The sequence below is a fragment of the Mirounga leonina genome, unplaced genomic scaffold, assembly GCF_011800145.1.
Source record: "Mirounga leonina isolate KUSES-001 unplaced genomic scaffold, KU_Mleo_1.0 Mir_154, whole genome shotgun sequence".
NCBI lineage: Eukaryota > Metazoa > Chordata > Mammalia > Carnivora > Phocidae > Mirounga > Mirounga leonina.
In genome coordinates, this window is record NW_023270389.1 from 25,841,075 (window position 1) to 25,861,669 (window position 20,595).

Sequence of the window (20,595 nt, forward strand, 5' to 3'; positions counted from 1 at the left end):
CTCCTCAGTGGGGATCCTGCTTTTCCCCCTACTTGTGTTCTCTCTCTGTCTCTGTCAAATAAATAAATAAAATCTTTAAAAAGAAAGAAAAAAGAAAAGAAAGTTTACAGCTATTATTTCATAGAATTAGAAGGTACCCCATTTGCTCATGAGAAAATGAAGAGCCAACAAAGTCAGGTCACACTGCTAATTTGTGCTGGGTCTTGGACTGAAAGCCTGGTCTTGCCAAATCTCTTTTCACTGATGGTACTGCCACTGGGGCCACCTTCATAGGTCCAACGGATATGGTGACCGCCTAGTAGGCGACCCGGGACTTTCGGGATGTCACTGCTCCATCACAAAATCTCCTTTACTGCTTGAGCTGCTACCCCTCTTTGGGTGGAATTCAGGAGGTCCTTTTGGAGATGAACTTGTAACCCTTTGTCCCTGAGAAATGGAAACCTTTGACAATCCCCCCTCCCCCCCACAAAAAAAAAAAGGAAAGAAGAGAGAAAAAAAAAACTAGTTATCTAGCCTTGTTTTCCTTTTTAACTATTGTGGGCCTGGTAAGTTCTTCCTGATGTCTAACCTAAAATGAAAATCTATCATTCTGTGCAGTTTAGTGGTGAAGGAAAAGGAACCCAGCTAGACATTCGGTGTGCCTGAATCCTGAGGGTTTCCGAGCGCTCACCAAGCAGGGGAAACCCCTGAGCCTTCATTCCCTACCCCCTTGTGCTAGCTTCACTGGGCACGGGAGAAGTAATTTAACTTACAACTTAAGCAAAGCCTGTGGGAGGCCCCTGAGCTCAGCTTGAAGAGAAAGGGGATATTTTTGCCTTCTAGAGGAAGAAAACTCATTTTCCCAATGCACCCCCACCCCCTCCTCCTGTGCAGATGAGCTTAATTTTCTTCCCCTCTTAATGAAGATGGATCAAAGCCAAGCTATATATTCAAGGGGGAGCCAGTCAGGGGAGCTGAGTGGGGTGGGGGGAGAGGGCAGAAACAGAGTTTCTCTCATGGAGAGGAAGTAATTAATTTTAAGAGAGAGCAAAGATAGGGAAGCTCTTGGTAATAGAGTGTCGAACTCCAAATGCAGGTGGCTAAAAATTAAGTCAGAGCATGGAGAGTTTCTTTTGTTTGCTCATTCACTCACTCCTTGATTCAACAAATATTTATTAGGCACCCACTGTGCACAGGCAGAGACCTCAAGCTGGCATCAGGAGAGGGCCCAGATCTTCATAACCATAGCAGGGCTCAAGTAATCGGACTGGGACAGGGAGAGGTAGGATCTGGCAACCGAAGCCTCTTGTCACCATTTGCCGAAGTACCACGAAATGGTTGAATGTATCAACCGTTTGGATTTAGGATTCATTGCTTTGTTGACCCCAGCTACATCCAACCAGCTTGTCCCACCACGGGTTAGGTAATAATGTTGTCCATTTGCTTTTCCATTCACGGATTGCACTGTTCTCTGACTGAGTTCTGACCTCAAGCCAAAAAATTAGATTAGCCCTTCCCTTTTCAGTGTCTGTTGTGATATAACAACGGACTATGATGACAACAGACTGCTTAGTGCTGCAATAAAGAACCACGTTGATCAGAAAGGATTCTGCCATCCAAAGACAGAAATGGAATGATACAGAAAGCCAGAGGGACTGAAATTTGATATCAAAAAAAGCACATCTCGGCAGCAGAAGGTTAACAGTGGGTCCGGAGCCTCCCTTGCTAGAATGCTTTATGAGCAGCCAGGGCACTTAATGAGATTGATTGCAGAGTGAGCTGGCCTGTAGGCAGGGGGATGGAAGACATGACCTTCAGAAGGCCCTTGCAGTCCCAGGACCCTAAGACATGGAAGGCATCAGGAAAAAGGGAGATCTGACCGTCTTCGGCCCCCAGAGAGTTCGGGGAACTTCGCGGTGATGCAAACCTCCTTGCCCCTGAGCAGATCTGACAGTCGCCAGCTGGGATTTATCATATGGCATCTGGGAAGATTTTCAGAAGTAAACACATGGTGACCCCCTCTGAGCCTTGTGTGCCGCCCTCTTCCTTGCGAGCTTCAAGAGGACGCTTTCGTTCAAGTTCACCCGAGCAAAGAAGCCAGGACCTTGCCACCAGCTCTGGCTCCACGACACCCACGCCCATGGGCTCCACATGCCCCTCAGCTGGACCCCGGGCAGAGAGCCCACCGGCTGGGGCTGTGTCTTAAGGGAGCGTGCTGGGGACGCCGCACAGAAGCCCCGTTCACTGAACCCCGGCTACACAGAAGTCTGGGCAGGCTAGGAGGCGTGGGGAAAGTTAATCTCAGCTTCTAGGCAGCCCCACGAGTCTGGAGCCTCGTTGAACCCTTGTGCCCACATGATCAGAAGGGTCTCTGAGAAGCACGGGGATTGCAGCCCAGGGCCCTGCGTTCTGGGCTGGGGGTCGGGAGGCAGGGAAGACCGCCGTCCAGCTCGGGCTGGCTGAGTGTCTGCCGGGCAGATGGGAATGCAGCCCCAGACTGCTCCGCCCACCAGGCTACTCTGTGTCCTCAGCTCCGAGAGGTCGGACTACCTGGAAGTTGTACACCTGCTCTGCACACGCCTGCCTCCCCGTGTCAGCATTTTCTCCACGGGGACTTGAACTGGGACAATATCATCCCTGCTCCCTTATTCTGCCTCCGGCACTCAGACGGCAGCCTTGGGGCTGGATGCTAGGAAGCCACAGGCCCCCCTGGGGCACCTGGGCACCCCCTACCACCACCCGGGGAGAGCCCCTCCCCCTCCCCTAGCCCCGGAGCCAGCCGTGCCTGCCACGCGCCCTGAGCTCCGCACCAGCCCTGGGGACTGGAGGACTTACTTCTCAGAGGGATGGTAAGAGCAGGGAGGCTGGCAGGTCCTCTGAGGCTGCCGAACAGGGAACAGAGCTGCCAAAAGGATGTTGAAGTTTCGGGCTGATCGCCGGGTCAGGTAGGGAGCTCTCCTGTGGACTGTGAGCCGAGTTCAGCGAGCAGGCTGATTGGCAGCTCGTCGGGCGGGGGGGCTTCAGAGCGGGGGCCGTGCCAGCCCTGACCTGGAGAAGGAAGAGGAGTTAGGTCAACGGCTGCTGCATTGCAGTGCTTGTGAAGGGAAAGCTATTTTGAAGTTGGTAGTGCCGGGATGGGGAGAGGACGTCATTTGTAGGGGTTGCTGGGTAGGAGAGTCTGGGGCAGGGAAAAACTCGCTGTACCTTGAGAGACCTGTGCGGGCTGACAGCAGGCTGTGTGTGTGCTTCTGTGTGTGTGTGTCTGTGTGTCTGTCTGTCTGTACCAGTGCCTGCAGGGAAGGTTCCAGCAGTTAGCACAGGGAACATGTAGAGCAGAAGGGGGGCTGGGGGAGGGGGCGTGGGAGGTGGGGAGCAGGCGCTCTGTGCCACTGGAAAAAAGCAGAGATGTTGGCACCTTGAGGACCTTATTTTCACAGACTGCTCACCCCCCTACCCCAGATCGGGGAGAGCCAGGGGTGCGGGTGACTGGAAACAGCTACCCTTCCTTGCAAAGATCCCCTGCAGTTAAGTTGAGGAGAGCATCCCTGTTGGAGGGAGGAGGGAATAAAGTTTGAGAAGTGGGGGAGCAGGTGAGCAACATGTTGGAGTTACAACCCAGGCCTGGCGGACACCGGCCAAGTTTAGGGTCCTGGCCAGCAAGCCCGAGCTGCCAAACCCAGGGTTCCATAGACTGTGGCCACTGCCCCGCTAGGCTTCTATCTGCCACAGGCCTTTGGATTTGATCTGAACATGGCTGGTTTGGAAGCTGAAAAAACACCCTTTGATATTATCCTTAGCTTCAACAGACAGCCCAGGGGTTGGGATTCCTGGACTTTTGGAAGGGGGCAACAAAAGGTTACTTCGCTCTTGGAGCTGAAGGGACCGAGCTAGGCTCTCTTTCCTTGGGTACCAGCTGATCTGCCCCTTGCCAAGCAATCCTGGCTATTCATTTTAAGGATGCTCAAGTGGCCTGGTGTTAGGACCCCCAAGCTTGGTGTGGCCTCAGCACACTCTGTCCAGGCGCCTGCTTCTTGGGGTGGACTGAGCCTGTCCTGGGCTCTCACAGTATCTCTCAAGAGGGATGGGTGAAGAGGACCTTAAAACTCATCCAGCCCCCCACTGGCTGGATGCTTGAAGTCTATAACATTCTTGCCAAGTGGTCCCCTGCTTGCAGAATCCACCTCAAGTGGCTGCCATTTGTGGCTTAGACCCATGGCACCAGCCCCCCCCCAAGTTCTATCTGCTACCTTCCTCCCCGTCTCCCCACAAAGTCACCAGGAAGCTAGCCTGACATTCAGCCCAGCCAGAGGGCCACGGCAGGACTTCCCAAAGGAGCATCCACGGCTCTGCTCCCCATCTGCCTCTGCACAGACCCTGCTTCCTGGCAGGCTGTCCTCCCCATGCCCCACCCCACTCCCAGGCCACAGCAGCCCTTAATTAGATCTGACTGTTGAGCCAGCACTAACCTCAATGCCTGACAGCCCCTGACATCTCAGCCACATCTCAGCCCCTTAGACGCAGAAACCCTGGACTCCCGAGTGTGAGTAGGTCCCAGCCCAAGCTCAGGAATGGAGTTTCTGGATCCCTGGTTTCACTTAAAGAAAGAGATGGTACATAAAACAGGAGAGGAAGGAGTCCAAGGTCACAAGAGAATTTTTTCAGCAGATAATGAGTGAGCAGTTTTTATGTGGAACACTGGCCGGAGCTGTTCCTGGGAGAGAACCTGCCACACATGAAGTCTTGGCCCCCACCCACGTACACGCCCAGGGTCCCCACCGAAGGGCTTAAGTGGGGCTTATTTGCAGCCTCAGGGATCTCCATAAGTAGTTAGCACTGACTAGTAAAAGTGTCTCCCCACCCCCCACCTGCCTGAAGCTGCTTTTTCTACCGCCCAGCCCTCCGTCCTGCCTCCCCAGACCCCACAGAGGACAGAGGGACCATCTCCTATGTGGTCACCCCTGCCCGTCACTGCCCGGGGCCTGCCCACCCTTTCGCTTGTGTCTCTGCCTTCTCCATCCTTATCACAACTTCTGTCTGTTCTTTGCCCCCACAGCCACAATGAACGACAGAACACATTTCTACACCCAGTGACTGGCCAGGTCCCAGAAGAAAACAACAAATTTAACTTGAAAATGTACGTCTGCCCCCCGCTGGCTGCTTGGCCTTTCCACCCCCCTCAACCTCCCACCCCCACACTTTGCAGCTGAGAAGCGTAAGGGAGGGTGTGGAGAGCAGAAGGACCTAGGGTCTCTAACCCCAGTCCTGAGGAATGGAAGCTTCTGAGGGCCGTAGGTCTGGCTTGACGCCCTCACCCACTTTTCCCAGCATCTCCAAGATCTCAGGCTGGTGCCTCCCACAGGTTGCGCTGGAGGAGAGAGACAGGTCTGAGGTGGGCCTATCCCCCAGGGGCCTTTGAGGGAAATGCTGAGGGAAGCTGATAGAATCCTGAGAGCCAAATGCAAATTCCTCTCGCTGTGGATCTTGGCTCAGTGCAAGAAAGAAAGGAAAAAAAAAATTAAATGACTCCCATAGTCCACCGAGCCATTGTGTCTTTTCAGTTAGAAGGAAAAGGAGTTCCAGAGTCCTAAGGTCTAGGTTTTTAAAATAAATTTACAGGAAAGAAAGAGGAGACTGTTCAAGATTACTGGCATGTGGTCTCAGAAGAGCAGAGGGAGCAGCTGAAGTGATCTCGGTGGGTGGCAGGGTGGGGAATACGGATGGGGCTTTTCCATTCTTCTTGTGTTTTTGACTAGTCTCTTTCTTCTCTTTTGGTCAACCTGAAATCAGATCGTCTTTGGACATGTCCAATAAAGCAGGTGGAAAACGCCCGGCTATCACCAACAGTGACGTATCCAACCACAACATGGTGTCCGAGGTCCCCCCAGAGCGGCCCAGCGTCCGGGTAAGTCTAGCCCCCAAGGCCAGCTGTCAGGCAGGAATCCTAGGAAACATATGAGCCTGTCCAGTTGTCTTCACAGGCTCCACAGAGCAGGTGAGGTGAGGCAAGAGGAGTGGAGAGTGGGAAGGGAAGAGGGATCAGACCAGAACCTTGTAGAAGACTGATCTCTAGACCAGGGCTTCTCAACCTCGGCACTATTAGCATTTGGGGCCAGGTAGTTCTTTGTGATGTGGGACTGTCCTTTCACTGTAGGATGTTGAGCAGTATCCTCTGCCTTTACCCATTAGATGCCAGTTAGCACCTGCCCTGTGACAACCAGTGTCTCTAAACATTGTTCAATGTCCCCTGTGGGGCAAAACTGCCCCCTCCCCGCCCATGGAGAACAACTGATCTAGGGGGACAGCAAAAGAGGAATAATTCATAAGGGATATGGCAATCAAGAGCTCAGAAAGGAAGGAGTGCCTCAGGAGGAAGAAGTAATCCAGAGAAGAATGTGGCATAGAGGTCAAGTAAGATAAGGGCTGAATGTGTCCCTGGGTTTAGCACTGGAGACCCTGACCAGTGGTGGGATGAGGGCAGAAGGCAAGCCGGAGAGGGCTAAAGAGGAGATGGGAGGGGAGACGGAGAGACGATGACGAGTAGGGACTAGTCTTCTAAGAAGCTAGACAGTAAGTGGTGGTATAGTCATACAATGGAGCGCTCTCCAAAAATTAAACTAGACTAGAGCTATATGTATTAACAAGGATAAATCTTGAATATGTAATGTTGAGTAAGAAGCAAGCTGCAGAATATGAAAGATGTGATATCATTTATGTGAAATAGCCTACATGAAAGTGATACGATGTATGCACAGGTAAATTTGTGGTACGACCATGTAACCATGGACAGGCAGACTAGTTCTGGGTCAGCGGTTGCCTCTAGGAAGGAAGAAATGAGATTGAAGAGTGGCTCAAGGGGAGTTTCAGCTCTATTTGTCATGTTTTATCAGGGGAAAACACCCAGCACATGGTGGTGATTTATTCTCTACTTTTCTGAAATATTTGTAATATTGAAAAATATATATTTGTAAAGAAACTTGATTGTGAGGGGGAATGTGGGACAGGGGACCGAAGCTAGACGATATGCAAGATGGCAGGAGGTCTTCTTGGTCCATTTCATTTTGCTTTAAGATGTGCGAGCGGGAGGGAGATGGCCCAGTAGATAGGTTCAGGAGGAAGGGGACAGCTGTGAGTCTCATTTCCATGGAGACAGGAGAAGTCAGATGCAGAGGTGCTGTTAGCCTGCATAGAGAAGGGGTACTCCCCCTGAGCTGCAGAAAAAACGGTATGTGAAGCTTGGAGGTGCAGGTCTAGGAAGTTAAAGACATTCCCATCTGATATCCTCAACTTCTACAGGGAAGTAGGAGGTAGGGTTTTCCGCAAAGAGGAGTGGGGTGGCTAGAGAGGCATTGGGGCTTGAGAATATGCCCAGGGTTTGGAGAACAGGACCAGAGATCAACAAGGGGAATGTGAAATATTGCGTGATAACGTCGAAGGGTCATCTGAGGTCATAGACTTGACTCTGAGTGGCTCCAGTCCACAGATGCGTGTGGTTTTCCTCCAGCGCCGCTCCCAGACTAGCTGGTAAAGCAGGGAAGGTAGATGGTTGGATTAGCCTAAGGTGGGGCTAATGGCAGGGGGAAGCCGTGGCAGAAAGCTAAGGGGGTGAGGGCATGGAGGGGTGAGCAGTGGGAGCAGCTTCTAGCCTGCAGAGCGGAGGTGAAGCTGTGGCAGATGACCGACTGAGGAGGAAGGGAAGGATTTGGGGAGTTGCTTATTCTTCGGGTGGTGGGTGACTTCCACAGGTGCCTCATCTCAGCCTTTATATGTGGATTTTTACTAGTAAAGTTTAGAAAATAATTGTATTCCCCGGTTTGGGGTGTGCTTTACAATAAAGCCCAATTTCTTCTTTCCTTCTTTCTGCAAGTATGTACTAAGTGCTTATTGTAGACAGATACCTTGCTGGGCTCTGGTGATGAACAGACCAACAAGACTCAACTTCCTCCCTACAAAGAGCTCAGAGTCTGGAGAAGGAGTTGGAAGGCCAACTGCCCCATTGCAGTGTAACAAACTTTAGACCACACAAATGGACAGAGAAGAGGGACAGCTCACGGCACCGGGGGGTCCGGGGGATTTTGTGGAATTGGGGGGCCTACCCTGGGCATAAAGGATGAGTTGGGACTTGTCATGGGACAAGGGAGATGGGGCTCCCCACATCTCCTATGGGAGAGCAAGGTGAACATAGGCAGGGGCATGGCAGAGAACCACCAGGAGTTTGGCGAGGGACCTGTCTGGTAGAGGGGCAGAAGGCAGGAGCGTGGGCCCGGCAAACCTTACAGACTTGTCCTTGTGTGCCGTGCTAAGGAACTGAATTCCCTTCTAAGTGATGAGAGGTAGTAAGAAATGTTAAGAGAGCATCATGATGGCACTGTGTTTTAGAAAGGTAACCTTACTTCGTGGTAGAGGGTGCACAGCAAGAAGAGATGATGGCCTGAGAGGAAAGAACAGATCCGAGACCCATTAGGAACATGGCCCCATCTGCCCTGCGCAAATGTTGTATCAGGAGCGGAGGAAGGAGGGAACTGTGTGAGGCAGTTCAGAGTTCAGGTCTGGGCAACCGGGTGGATTGGGGTACCATGCGCCAGGTGAGAAATACAGAGCATCAGGCTTGGTTAGAAAGAGGATGAGTCTGGCTTTGCACTTATTTAGTCCTGGTTGGACAACCAGTTATAAAATGCGCTGAGGCTAGGAGACAGCTCTTAGATATGGATTAGAGAATTTTCAGCATACTGCTGGTAGCTGAGGCAATGGCTATAGATGAGCTACACAGACAATGAAGAACCAGAAAAACAAGAATTTGAAGTCTGGTTGAGGTCCACCAAGAGAGTAAAGGTGGAGCTTGAGAAGGAGCGGCCACAGATGGAGGAAAGAAGAGTTTCTAAAAGAAGAGTTTCAGGAAGGACAGAAAGGTCAGTGTTATCCAGTGTATTAAAATGGCCAAGGACTGAGCAGCTTTAATTCAATGACATTGCAATTGCCACCTCAGGAAAGAGGTGGAGGGGGGTTAGGAGTAAATGTGAGGAGCAACCTCAGGACTCTTCCCAGGAGCCTATTCCTGTGGGAGGGAGAAGGGGGAAGGTGTTACCTGAGGGCTGGCAGGGGATGGCAGGGGATGTAGGGTGGGGGGAGCAGTTCCGGTGGGTGTGGCCGCGTGAGAGCAAGGAAGAGCTGGTGAGGGGGAGAGACCGACAGACAGACAGAGACAGACTGATGCTTTAAGATGGAGAGAACTGAGCATGTTTGCTCAGGAGAAGCAGCTAGCGGAGAAGGAAAGGTTGAAGACAGATTTGAGAAGAGATTATCCATGGAGCAAAAGTCTCAGGAAATGGTAGGTGGAACGTGTTAGCCTTGAAAAGGAGGATGACATTGGAGAGAAAGAGGCGACAGTGGTAAGGACAGTGATTTTCTAGGTAAAAGGGTGTGAAATTGAGGAAGTGCATGTCTGATAACCTGGATCATCTCTGTGGAGCGGAGCTGGGTCCACTGCGGGGAGGGTATGGGGGAGCTTGCAGGGCTTGGGGGAGGGGGAGGGCAGGGAGTGGCATGAGGGGGCTGGGCCAGGCTGAGGTTGGGGACTGGGGGGGACAGGGGCTCTGCGGTGGCCTCATCCGTACTGCAGTGTGCTCTTCGTCCGGCAGATCTCTAATCATAAACCATAATCTGGCCATGAGTGCAGATAATTTGATTGCTCTGGGATTCTGAGTTTTAGAGAGGTTCCAGCTCTGACAACGGATGGAGTGTTTGAGAGTGCAGCTGACCTACCCCAGCGTGGAGCCTGGGCTTCGTAGGGAAATAACCACAACCAGGACGTGGCTGACGGGTCCAGAAAAAAAGGGAAGGACTAAGGAGCTGGGGATTCTAGTGGAGTAGAAAAGCTGGGGGTGTTGAGTAATGGAGTGAGAAAGCCCAAAGGAGGGGACGGCGTCAGGAAATGGGAACACCAGAATTGAAGATGTTAGTGGTGGAGGGGCGTGGGGCCGGCCAGGTCGCAGGTGCAGCTGTGGGAGTGAGCGCCGGGGTAGCAGTGAATGATTTTGGGATTGAGGCTATCACGGTACTATAAGGTTAGGGCACTGGATCGGTCCTCATCAAGTACAGTGCCACAGGGATGGCCAGACTTAGAATAAAGAGGATGATTGATACCGCAATTCTAAGACTCTGAAGGAATGATCTAGAAGCTGACAGTGATGAGAAGGGCTGAACAGTGGAAGACCAGGGGTGCTTCCAGAGAGATTATTGCCAGAATGTGGGAGGATGGCAGTGTCCACGTAGCAATAAGGAGCCAGGAGAACCCTTGCATGTCCTCTCTGCTCTGTGCTATGTTGGACATTCGAGAGTGAGCAGGACTCCAAGAGGATGATGATGTAGGGAATTTACTGGCATTTGAGTGGGTTCCAGAAAGCATTATGAAAGAGGAGGGGAGTCAGGACAGTTGAAGAAAGATAGCCCAGGAGTGAAATGAGAATTCTTATTTTCTCCTTAAAACAACAACAACAAAATCCACACCGCTGTGAGACAGGTCAGACTATTATTTTGAGCCCCATTTTAGAGATAAGAAAAAGAGTCCAAGAATTGGAAAGCTGCGCCCTTGAGTTAGGAGCAGATCCAGGAGTCACACCTGGTCCTCTTAGGGTGAGGACACCCCAAGCACGGAGAGAGCTACAGCTCCCAGCAAGGGTCGCTCCCACGGCAGAAAGAGCGGAGGGGAGGAGAGGAAGAAAGTCAGGAGGGTTTCTGTGTCTGCCTCCCCAGGCAACCCGAACATCCCGCAAGGCCATCGCCTTTGGGAAGCGCTCACACTCCATGAAGCGTAATCTCAATGCACCTGTCACCAAGGCGGGCTGGCTCTTCAAACAGGTGAGGCCTCCCCTGCAGTCCGCCCACCAGGACCTCCACTTTCTCCTCATTGCTCTGCTTCCTCTGTAGTTACAGTAATAGTCCCTGCATGTTTTGGTATGTCCTCCCGTGACCTATTTTTGGTATGTTATATCTCTGTGAATGAATCTCCTAATTTTATGAAGACTCAGAGAAGTTGAATATCTTCCCAAAGTCACACAGAAAAAATAGTGTCACATTTGGGAACCCAGTCAGGTCTCCTAATGGGCAGATGGAATGACAGAAAGATGCTGGGTCGCTAACCCCATCAGAGCAACCCACTGGCTCGTTCTCAGGAGGTCCCTCTTGCTGTGAAGGAAGGGGGGTGTCCTTAGTCCCGGGGTCCACTAAGTCTTCCCAGTTTGACCTCACCACCCTCCCTGCCCACCCTCTGCCCACTCATCCTGGCTCACCTCTCACCCCTTTTATCTTCCCTGGGAGAGACACTGAGGCCTGGGATGACAGAACTGGAAGGTGACAGACAATAATCTAATGTCACTTTCCTGCCTCTGAGGTCCCCAGGGGCTTGGCTGCGACTTACTGGCTGCAGAGCTGCGACCAGAGGCAGGATGGCCTTGAAATTAGTGCCACGCTCCTTCCCCTGCATCCTCCCTCCCATGCCCAGCTCACAGTCCCTCCCCTCTGTGCCCACGTGTCCCGCAGGCCAGCTCCGGGGTTAAGCAATGGAACAAGCGCTGGTTCGTCCTGGTGGATCGCTGTCTCTTCTACTACAAAGGTGAGCTTGCCTCTTCTCCTGGGGCTGGCCGAGGCCGCAGGAAGGCAGGGCCCACCGCTCTTTCTCATTCTGCCATACCACCAGGCTCTGCTTCGGGTGGACGTTGGTTGGTGGACATTGGTGGGGGTGGGGGTGGGGGTGCAAATCTGCCCCATAGCCTCGGGCACCCGTGGGGTGTGACAGTGGGATAAAGACAGAGCCCGCTTGCTCACGTGGTCACTCACTTCACATTCAACAGTGTTTACGGTGCGCCCTCCAGGTTTCAGGCAGAGTTCTGGGTGCTGCTGGGGGACACGGTGGGCAAAGTGAAGTCCTGGGGTGGGGGATGGGCCAGGAGGAGGAGGAAGAGGAGGAAGAGGAGGAAGAGGAGGAAGGCCCCTAGTCACTACTAGCAGCTGCCCTTCCAGTCGGAGCTTGTGTGTTGATCTGCCTCCCCCTGGAGTGTCCGAGCCGATTCTACGAAGGCAGAAATCTCGGTTTCGTTCACGGCGGTAGTCCCAGCGCCTAAAACGGCGCGTGGCACAGAGTAGGTGCTCAATCAGTGTCGAGTAAGTGAATATCCCCAGCTTCCACCATCTGTGCGCACCCCAACACTCACTCCCAAGCCACTCAACAAAAAGAGAGAGAGAGAGAGAGAGACCTAATAACTTTGGTGAGGCAGCCTCTGGGAAGTTATTTTTAAAATAAATGTACAGCCGTGTTGTGTCAGGCAGGTCCTGAGGGAGCTAGTGAGGCTTGAGGACAGGGCCCCTGTCACGCTGCTGTGGGGCCACAGGAAGAGAAGGGTAAAATGGTTCTGCGGCAGGAGAGGCTGATTCCTTTCCTCCAGGCCCTGGGAATGGCAGGGCCCTGACTTCCCTGGGCCTCCTGGGAACAGTTCAGTGAATCATTAACTTCCACAAACAAAGGTTATACCCAGTGACCCCTCCAGAGTACTGCTGTCCCTGTGCCCTGAGTCGCTGCCACCTGGGCCCCAAAAAGAGAAATCAGGAAGGGGCTGCAGGGACAGGGTCCAGCCACAGAAAAAACCCCAAGACTGGGGGAGAAGAATCTGCCCGGGGCGTGGCCCCTGGTGCTGGGCCTCTGGGACCCAGGGCTGGCTGGAGCCAGAGTCTGAACGAAGCTGAAGGAAAGCCAGGATCTCCGCAGAGGAGAGACTGTGGGACTGGCCGGAGGGGAGAAACTGAAAAGTTGTGAACTCAGAGGGCACTGTGATGAGGGCCACCATCCACTGAGAGATGCTCTCAAGTGCCCCTGTAAACACTGGCCCGGACACTGCCAGGCAGAAGGCCATTGCCTCTAGAGGTTGGCAACCTCCGCTTTCCTGAAGAAGCCCTGGGTCCCCAGCCCCGGGCTCCTCCTGATCCTTTGGCTTCACCCTTCCTCTGGGTGCCATGCTGACTCTGCAGAGGAAGCTGGACCTTAAGCCAAGTATCTTGTGTGAGTGATGACGAAGCAAAGAAGGGGAGCTCATGACTCTATAATCCCCGAGACTCCTTCTGACACCTAATGGAGGGTTTTCCAGGGTTTCTAGCCTCGGGAACAAAGAGCTATCCCAGGGAAGTGGGGAGTTGCCCCCTACCTGTTCCACAGAACACCCCCACCTTTTGAGGCTCCTGCCGACAGCTGGGGGACCGACTAGCTCATCCATCAGGCTCCTTTGGAGATCCAGGATGGATTACTTAGAAGCCTGGTTGTTAGCCTGATGCAGGGACCAGAGGGCCAAGGGGTTTTGCAGATGCGTGTCTGCCTGTGGAGACACGGGGCCATAAAGGGGAAGACCGACACCTGTCAGGAGAGGACAGAGCAAGCTGCTGGGTGCCTGGGAGAACCTTAGAAACAGTTACCCAGAAGAGCCAGAGCCGAAGATGGGACTGCTCTGCCATGCCCAATCCCATTATTATCCCATTACATGTATCCCCGCTGGAATTGTCTTGCTTGGGGAGGCTCTATAGATAGGAGAGTGGTTAAGAATGCTTGCTTGGGGGCGCCTGGGTGGCTCAGTTGGTTAAGCGACTGCCTTCGGCTCAGGTCATGATCCTGGAGTCCCTGGATCGAGTCCCTGGATCGAGTCCCGCATCGGGCTCCCTGCTCGGCAGGGAGTCTTCTTCTCCCTCTGACCCTCCCCCCTCTCATGTGCTCTCTCTCTCTCATTCTCTCTCTTAAATAAATAAATAAAATCTTTAAAAAAAAAAAAAAAAGAATGCTTGCTTGGGAGGGGCGCCTGCCTGGCTTAGCATGAGACTCTTGATCTTGGGGTTGTGAGTTTGAGCCCCACGGTGGGGGTGGAGTTTAAAAAAAAAATGCTTGCTTGGGAGTCAGACTTCTTGGGTCCAAAGACCAATCCACCACTCTCTACTTCAGTAGCGTTGGACAAATTACTTAACCTCTCTGTGTCTCCACCTCCTTACCCATAAAATGGGGTAATCGCAGTACCTATTCATTGGATCGTGGGTAGGGTTAAATCCATTAAGTCATTTAACTTAGAACAGTACCTGATGAATAGCAAACCCTCCATCACATTAGCTGTTCCTTATTTGTCTACCTGCATCCCAGAAGGTAAGCTCCCTGAGGGTGGGTGGCACTTCTCTCCCATCTGCCTCTACAGTCCCAGCATCTAGAACAGTGTCTGCAGGGAGTGTGCCTCTCCGTGTTGTGCAGAGCACAGCCTGTGTGCTGGAGGGTGGTGGCCCTCGGGGCCTGACCAGTGGTAGATGAGCCACATGGGCATATTGCTGTTCATCACTGTAGGGCTGATAGACTCCACCCCTCTCTGTGCACACGCACTCAGCAGGCATGCGCATCTCACCTGTGCCTCTACCCAACAGATGAGAAGGAGGAGAGCATCCTGGGCAGCATCCCCCTCCTGAGCTTCCGGGTGGCCGCAGTGCAGCCGTCGGACAACATCAGCCGAAAACACACCTTTAAGGTCAGTTGGCCCTTCCTCTCCCAGGTCAGGTGTGGAAGGGAGGCCTGCTCTTCTAGAGCATGAAGGAGTGGAGAAGGGTCCTGAGCCACCTCCCCAAGGAGTGCCCAGTGGTGGTGGAGGGAGGGAGAAGGCAGTGGCTACTGGAGTCAGTCCCGGCTCTATCAAGACCACCTCCTCTTATCTTGGGAGTCAGCCGGGTGGTTCTCCTCAGGTTGGGCTGGGAGAGATGGGCCTCAGTGGTACCCCAGTTTTTCCTGGGGGGAGAAGTACGTCCTGAACCCATGAGCTCTCCGCCCAGTGGCCTGGCAGCAGAGGCAGGGGCTGTGGGCTGATGGGGTTCTGACAACCCTTCTAGAAAGCAGTCCTCCCTACATTGGGCCCAGGGAACTAGACCCCCAGTCAAACCTACTCAAATTTCAATCTCTAGAGAAAATTAGGAGTTGAGTTTGATTACAGTCGAGAAAGACGGACTTCACGCAGACCATAGTTTGGGAGAACAGGAGCACGGGAAGATGGGCCTCACACGCCTGCTCAGTGTCCCCCCCCCCCCTTGGAACCCCCCGGGGAATCCACCCATCAAAGATGTACTTGCAACTGGCTCATTGCAAGCTGGTGTTTTTCTACGTTTAAAAATTCATGACCCATTAAAAACAATAAAATCCCATGCCCTTTTTGTATTTTATAATGCCAAGACCAGAGGCTTCTTTTTATTTCCAAATAGAAAATGATATACCGGCTGTGCATTTTCTCAGCACAATGTAGCCCTCCCTTCCCCTAGTTGAGAATGGCCGTCCAGGTCCCTGAAAATCAAAAGCTATGGTGTTGGATGATGATAGGAACTGCAGGTAACGCCAGATCAGTATCTGAGCCTGTGGGACCTCAGAGACTCTGCCTCTTCCTGTCCTTCAGACTCTGGTCACCTGACCGTGGAAAAGAGTGGGGGTGGGGGGGGGGCAGGATACACAGGTGCTGCTCTGGGGAACAAGGAGGGGCTTCTTTGGCACATAATTAGTTCCTAGCCTCCTAGGGTCCTGTCTGCCAGAGGTGTGAACAGAATGAACAATTAATAAAACTCTAGCTCTAGGGAGCCGGGTTCTAGCTGGGGAAGTAGAAACAGGCTGTTTAACCAACAACAGAGAGTCCTACCGTACACATTCTCGCCCACACCGCCACACAGCCTGTCTCACCCTCTAGACCTGTGCACAGACACATCCACACTCCAGCTCGGAGCTGGGCCAGCAGCAGGCATTCGGGGAGCATCCCGAGTGACTGACACACACACACAAAGACACAGACACAGACACACACGCAGACACACACACACACACACACCCGCCGTCAGCCCCAGCTCTCTGCGCCCCGCTGCCCCTCTCCTCCTTCCCAAGGAGCGCACTGCCTCTTTAAAACCCAACGCTGAGGGCTGTGCTCAGTGGCCCACAAAGGGTTCCGATTGTGGCTATTCAGTGACCCTTCCCCAGGGAAGGGAGGGGAGCAGAGACAGATGGGAGGCTTGTCCTGTTACGGCCACCAAGTGAAACTCTTGGATGGCTAATAATGAGCTGGGCACTAGTCCTGCCCAGCCTGCTGCTGAGTGCCTTAACCTCTTCCTAACCCAGCCGCATGGGGGCTCAGTGGACTTCACCGCACTGGGGTACCTCCCTCGGTCTGTGGCCCACCTCCATGGTGCCAGCCCGGTGTCCCCTCCGGCTGCCCGTCAACCGCCCTGTTTATCCCCAGCCCCTCCCCCTTCCTCTGTTGCAAGCAGTATGCTCCTGTGCCTTTGCTCTCCCCTTGTCTCCCTGTGGGCATGTTTTGTCCTCTAGCTTGACCGTGGGCTCTTCAAGTGCAGAGAGCATGTCTGTTTCGCTGTGATTGGTGCCCAGAGCAGAGCTCTGCATGCACAGGTGCTCACTAGCAAATTATTTCACTTGCTGCCCACTCCTACCAGCGCCACGTCACACCCACCAGTCCCGCCTGTCTCCCTCTTCTCTACAACAACCCTGTGTCCTCCACACTGGAGAGCTCGCCAGGTCCCCTGCTCTCCGTATCCAGGTGGCTCCTTACAGCTTTGCTGGCTGGAAGCACCTCCCTGCCTCTGCCCACAAGCTGGGCCCCCTGCTGGAGGGTGGGAATGGGCAGCATCCAGAGGAAGTAGGACAGGTCACTGGGTAATGACTCCCGTCAGAGAGGAATCGTGTGCCGGGCAACGGTGGTACAGAGGGTGAAGGTCCAGCCAGGGAAGCATTTGGAGGGTGTGGACTTGACACTGCTCCTTCCGAGAGCCCTGGGGCTTGGTCTTCTCTCCTTCCAAGCCTGAGACACCCATGATTTCACACTCAAGGGACCAAAGAGAGGTTCACATCTGAGACTATTAATCACTTGGATTTCTTAGGTTGAGTGGGGTAAACCAGGCTACCTGCTTTTTCTGCGAGATTGAAGGTCTCACCTGGGGAGTATGCTGAGGTCCCAGAAAGAATTCAGCTCTGGAGCATTTTTCCCTTGTGTCCTAAGAACTTTGACCTTCACCAGGAAGATCCCTCCCCATTAGACAGATGCATCCCTTCAGGCCAGAACAAAAACCCAAGTCATATGCAGCTGCAGAGCTTGTTGGGAACAGAGCTAGAATCAGCACTGGGATGCCCTGAATCCTCTCCGCCAACAGCCCCAGTTGCCTTGGGGCAAGCTCTGCACTCCCCACCCTTGGCGGGCCATCCTGGGCATCACTATGTGCTGTCGTCCCCATGGCTGCAATAGCGAGTAGAAGGAGATAATCTAAATAGCCTCTCAATTCCCTCTGCTCCTCAATATTCCTGCCACGTCATCTTCTGTCTCTCCCTCTGGTGTCTGGTTGACCTGTTCTCTGCTTCTCCTCCTTCTGACTGCGTGAGGACCCCTCCTCTGGACAGGAGCTCCCTTCTGGGTTCCCGCCTGCCGCGCCTGCTCGCGGCCGCCAACTAGGTAGCGTGCTCTAACTGGCAGTGCATGCCCCTTGCATGCGCAGGGAGGTGGAGGCCTGGCTGTCTCTCTGTACCAGCTCCTCAGAGGCCAAGCTGGGGCCAGGACTGGCATGGGCCTGGGGGCGGGGTGGGGAGACATCTCTCCCAGACATCAGATAATAATTGCCCTTCAAATCAAAGTTGGAATTCGATGGGAGAGTGGGCGTGGTAATTGTCCTTCCTGTTTATAATCACCTTAGGTGGGGCAGGTAAGCTTCCCTGGCTCCTGGGCCGCTGGGTGGTATGCAGAGAGCTAGCCCATATGCCCCAGCTAGAACACTTGGCATAGCGGGGGGCTATCCTCCTCACCTTGCTCCTGAGCTGCAGGGGGTGGGGGGAAGAGCTACAGACCAAGGAAATGGCCTGCCTGACCACCTGTTCTGTGGATGTGGCTGTCTTCTCCCTACAGGTGACTACGTGCTGGGTGGATGAGGCCGGGGCCAGTTCCACGAACTGCCTCTCCCCACAGGCCGAGCACGCCGGGGTCCGCACATACTTCTTCAGTGCCGAGAGCCCCGAGGAGCAGGAGGCCTGGATCCAGGCCATGGGGGAGGCTGCCCGAGTACAGATCCCCCCAGCCCAGAAGTCAGTGCCCCAAGCTGTGCGTCACAGGTGAGTTCCAGGGCACTGGGCATGGGCGTGGTGAGTGCCAAAGAAAGAGGAGTGAGGAAGCACCCCACTCTATGACCTCCTGAGCCCAGTGCTGGCTCGAACCTCTGAGGACATGTGAACCACTCCTTGCCTCCCAGCAGGGTGCCTGGCTAAGTGATTTCGAGGCCTGGGGTCTCTCTTCCCCTGATTGAGTCTACCTCTTCTCTCTGGGCTGGTAGAGGCCAAGAGAGAAGTCAGGTTCCCTCGGGGCCTGGCCAGGAGCCAAAGACCAGGGTCATTCACTCGTTTATTCTTGGCTGTGCACATTAAACCCATGACTTCTGGAGGAGGGTGGACTCGGGTTCGAATCCCCACTTAGCCCCTTGCCCACACTGTGACATCAGTGTGAGTTACTTAACCTCTCTCAACCTGAATTTCCTCTCCTCGAAGACAGCAGTTAGAATCCTCCCTCACAGGGTGGCTGTGAAATCTGGATGTGCAGGGAGCACTCAGCCCATGTTGGCCCGATCCCCGTCCCCACCCGCTGCCCCCTGCAGCCTCGGGGCCTGTCTTTACTCAGTATGTGGAGTCCTGAGGTAGATGTTAACAGGGATCCAAAAGGAGGAGGTTTTACAGTATAGATAGACTCCAAGTCTATTTTAGTGTCTTAGAAGTGTTTAACACAGGGAATGTCGCAACAAGGATGCTTGAATATGTTGGGTTTGGGAAGCCACAGGGAAAACATAGTCACTCCATCTTCACATCAGCGGAGGGGCGTACTTCCAGAAGTTCACTCATTCAGTTCGTAAATATTTACTGTAAGTAGATATGTGTCAGGCACCAGATCGGATGCTAGGGAAACAAGGGAAGACAAGTCTACACGCTTCTGCCTCGTGGAGCTTACATTCTGACAGAGTCAGTCCTGGAAGAAGCTTGTTCTGGAGACGGGAACTAGCATGTTTCTGTGCCGAGGATGTTTGAGGCAACAGCTTTGGTGCCTGGCGCCTGCCACGTTTAAGCTCACGGTCCTGCGAGGGGAGAGACTGGTACACCCATCCTGCCAACAAGGAGCCCAAGGCTCGCTGAAGTTAAGGAACTTATACAGGACACAGGACTGACCTGTAACAAGCTTCTGTAGCCGAAACATCAAGGACAGTCACCATTATGGAGATTTGGTAGGGCGTGTATGGAGCTTTCGGGGCTGGAGTGGAGACAGACTGCTGGGGAGACCAAGTCTGGGGGAGGTCAGTGGCTGGATTCAATGCAGGTCAGCAGAAGGGAGCAGAGAGTGACCCATGGAGATGACCTGGAGGGTAAAACGAGCAAACTGTGCATAGGCAAGATTGGACTATGTTTTATAGTGATTGTCCAGGCTGGAGCAAGAAAGCAAAATGGGGGGATTGGGGCGCCTGGGTGGCTCAGTTAAGTGTCTGCCTTCAGCTTGGGTCATGATCCCAGGCTTCTGGGATCGAGCCCTACATCGGGCTCCCTGCTCAGCAGGAAGCCTGCTTCTCCCTCTCCCACTCCCTCTGCTTGTGTTCCCTCTCTCACTGTGTCTCTCTGTCAAATACATAAATAAAATCTTGAAAAAAGGGGGGGGGGCCTGGGTAGCTCAGTCGTTGAGCGTCGGCCTTCAGCTCAGGTCATGATCCTGGGGTCCTGGGATCGAGCCCTGCATCGGGCACCCTGCTTGGTGGGGAGCTTGCTTCTCCCTCTCCCGCTCCCCCCGCTTGTGTTCCCTCTGTCGCTGTGTCTCTCTCTGTCAAATAAATAAAATCTTAAAAAAAGGGGGGGGGAATTTAGGAAACAAAATTGCAATTCACTGACTCCCATTTCCATTGCTACCTTCCTGCCCACCGTTCTCCACTCCTTTTTCCTTCCCAGTCTAGAGCTGGGCAGGGGTCACTTACAACATCTCCCTTGGTGTCCAGCAGCCACGAGAAGCCAGACTCCGAGAACATCCCACCTAGTAAACACCACCACCAGCCATCCCACAACAGCCTCCCCAAGCCTGAGCCCGAGGCCAAGACTCGAGGGGAGGGTGACGGCCGGGGCTGCGAGAAGGCCGAGAGGAAACCCGAGAGGCCCGAAGTCAAGAGCGAGCCTCTGGTGAAAGCCAATGGCATCCAAGCCGGACCGGAACCAGCCTCAGAGCCTGGCAGCCCATACCCCGAGGGCCCGAGGGTCCCAGGGGGAGGGGATCGGCCCGCCCAGCCCAACGGCTGGCAGTATAGCTCCCCGAGCCGACCAGGGAGCACAGCTTTCCCACCTCAGGACTCAGAGAGTGGGGGACACCAGCGGAGCTTCCCCCCGCGTGCCGACCCCGACAAAATTGCCCAGCGCAAGAGCTCCATGAACCAGCTTCAGCAGTGGGTGAACCTGCGCCGAGGGGTGCCCCCACCCGACGACCTTCGCAGGTGAGTCCTGGTGGGGCGCCGGCGTGGAGCTGGGGTGGTGTTAGGGCTGGGCCTGGGGAGGGGGGCACGTAACAT

General features: G+C 53.8%; 1 protein-coding gene across 1 annotated transcript in view; it reads left to right on the forward strand.

Annotated features, from left to right (window-relative positions):
• Positions 1-2,724: 2,724 nt before the first annotated feature.
• The window catches only part of PLEKHA6 (pleckstrin homology domain containing A6), a 47,277-nt gene continuing 29,406 nt past the window's right edge, over positions 2,725-20,595 (forward strand). Inside the window, exons 1-8 of the mRNA XM_035010248.1 lie at positions 2,725-2,924; positions 5,033-5,113; positions 5,767-5,881; positions 10,729-10,833; positions 11,515-11,587; positions 14,416-14,516; positions 17,922-18,124; positions 20,035-20,520. Of these exons, the coding sequence (XP_034866139.1) occupies positions 2,893-2,924; positions 5,033-5,113; positions 5,767-5,881; positions 10,729-10,833; positions 11,515-11,587; positions 14,416-14,516; positions 17,922-18,124; positions 20,035-20,520 (1,196 nt within the window). The 5' untranslated portion in view covers positions 2,725-2,892. The remainder of the gene's footprint in view (positions 2,925-5,032; positions 5,114-5,766; positions 5,882-10,728; positions 10,834-11,514; positions 11,588-14,415; positions 14,517-17,921; positions 18,125-20,034; positions 20,521-20,595) is intronic.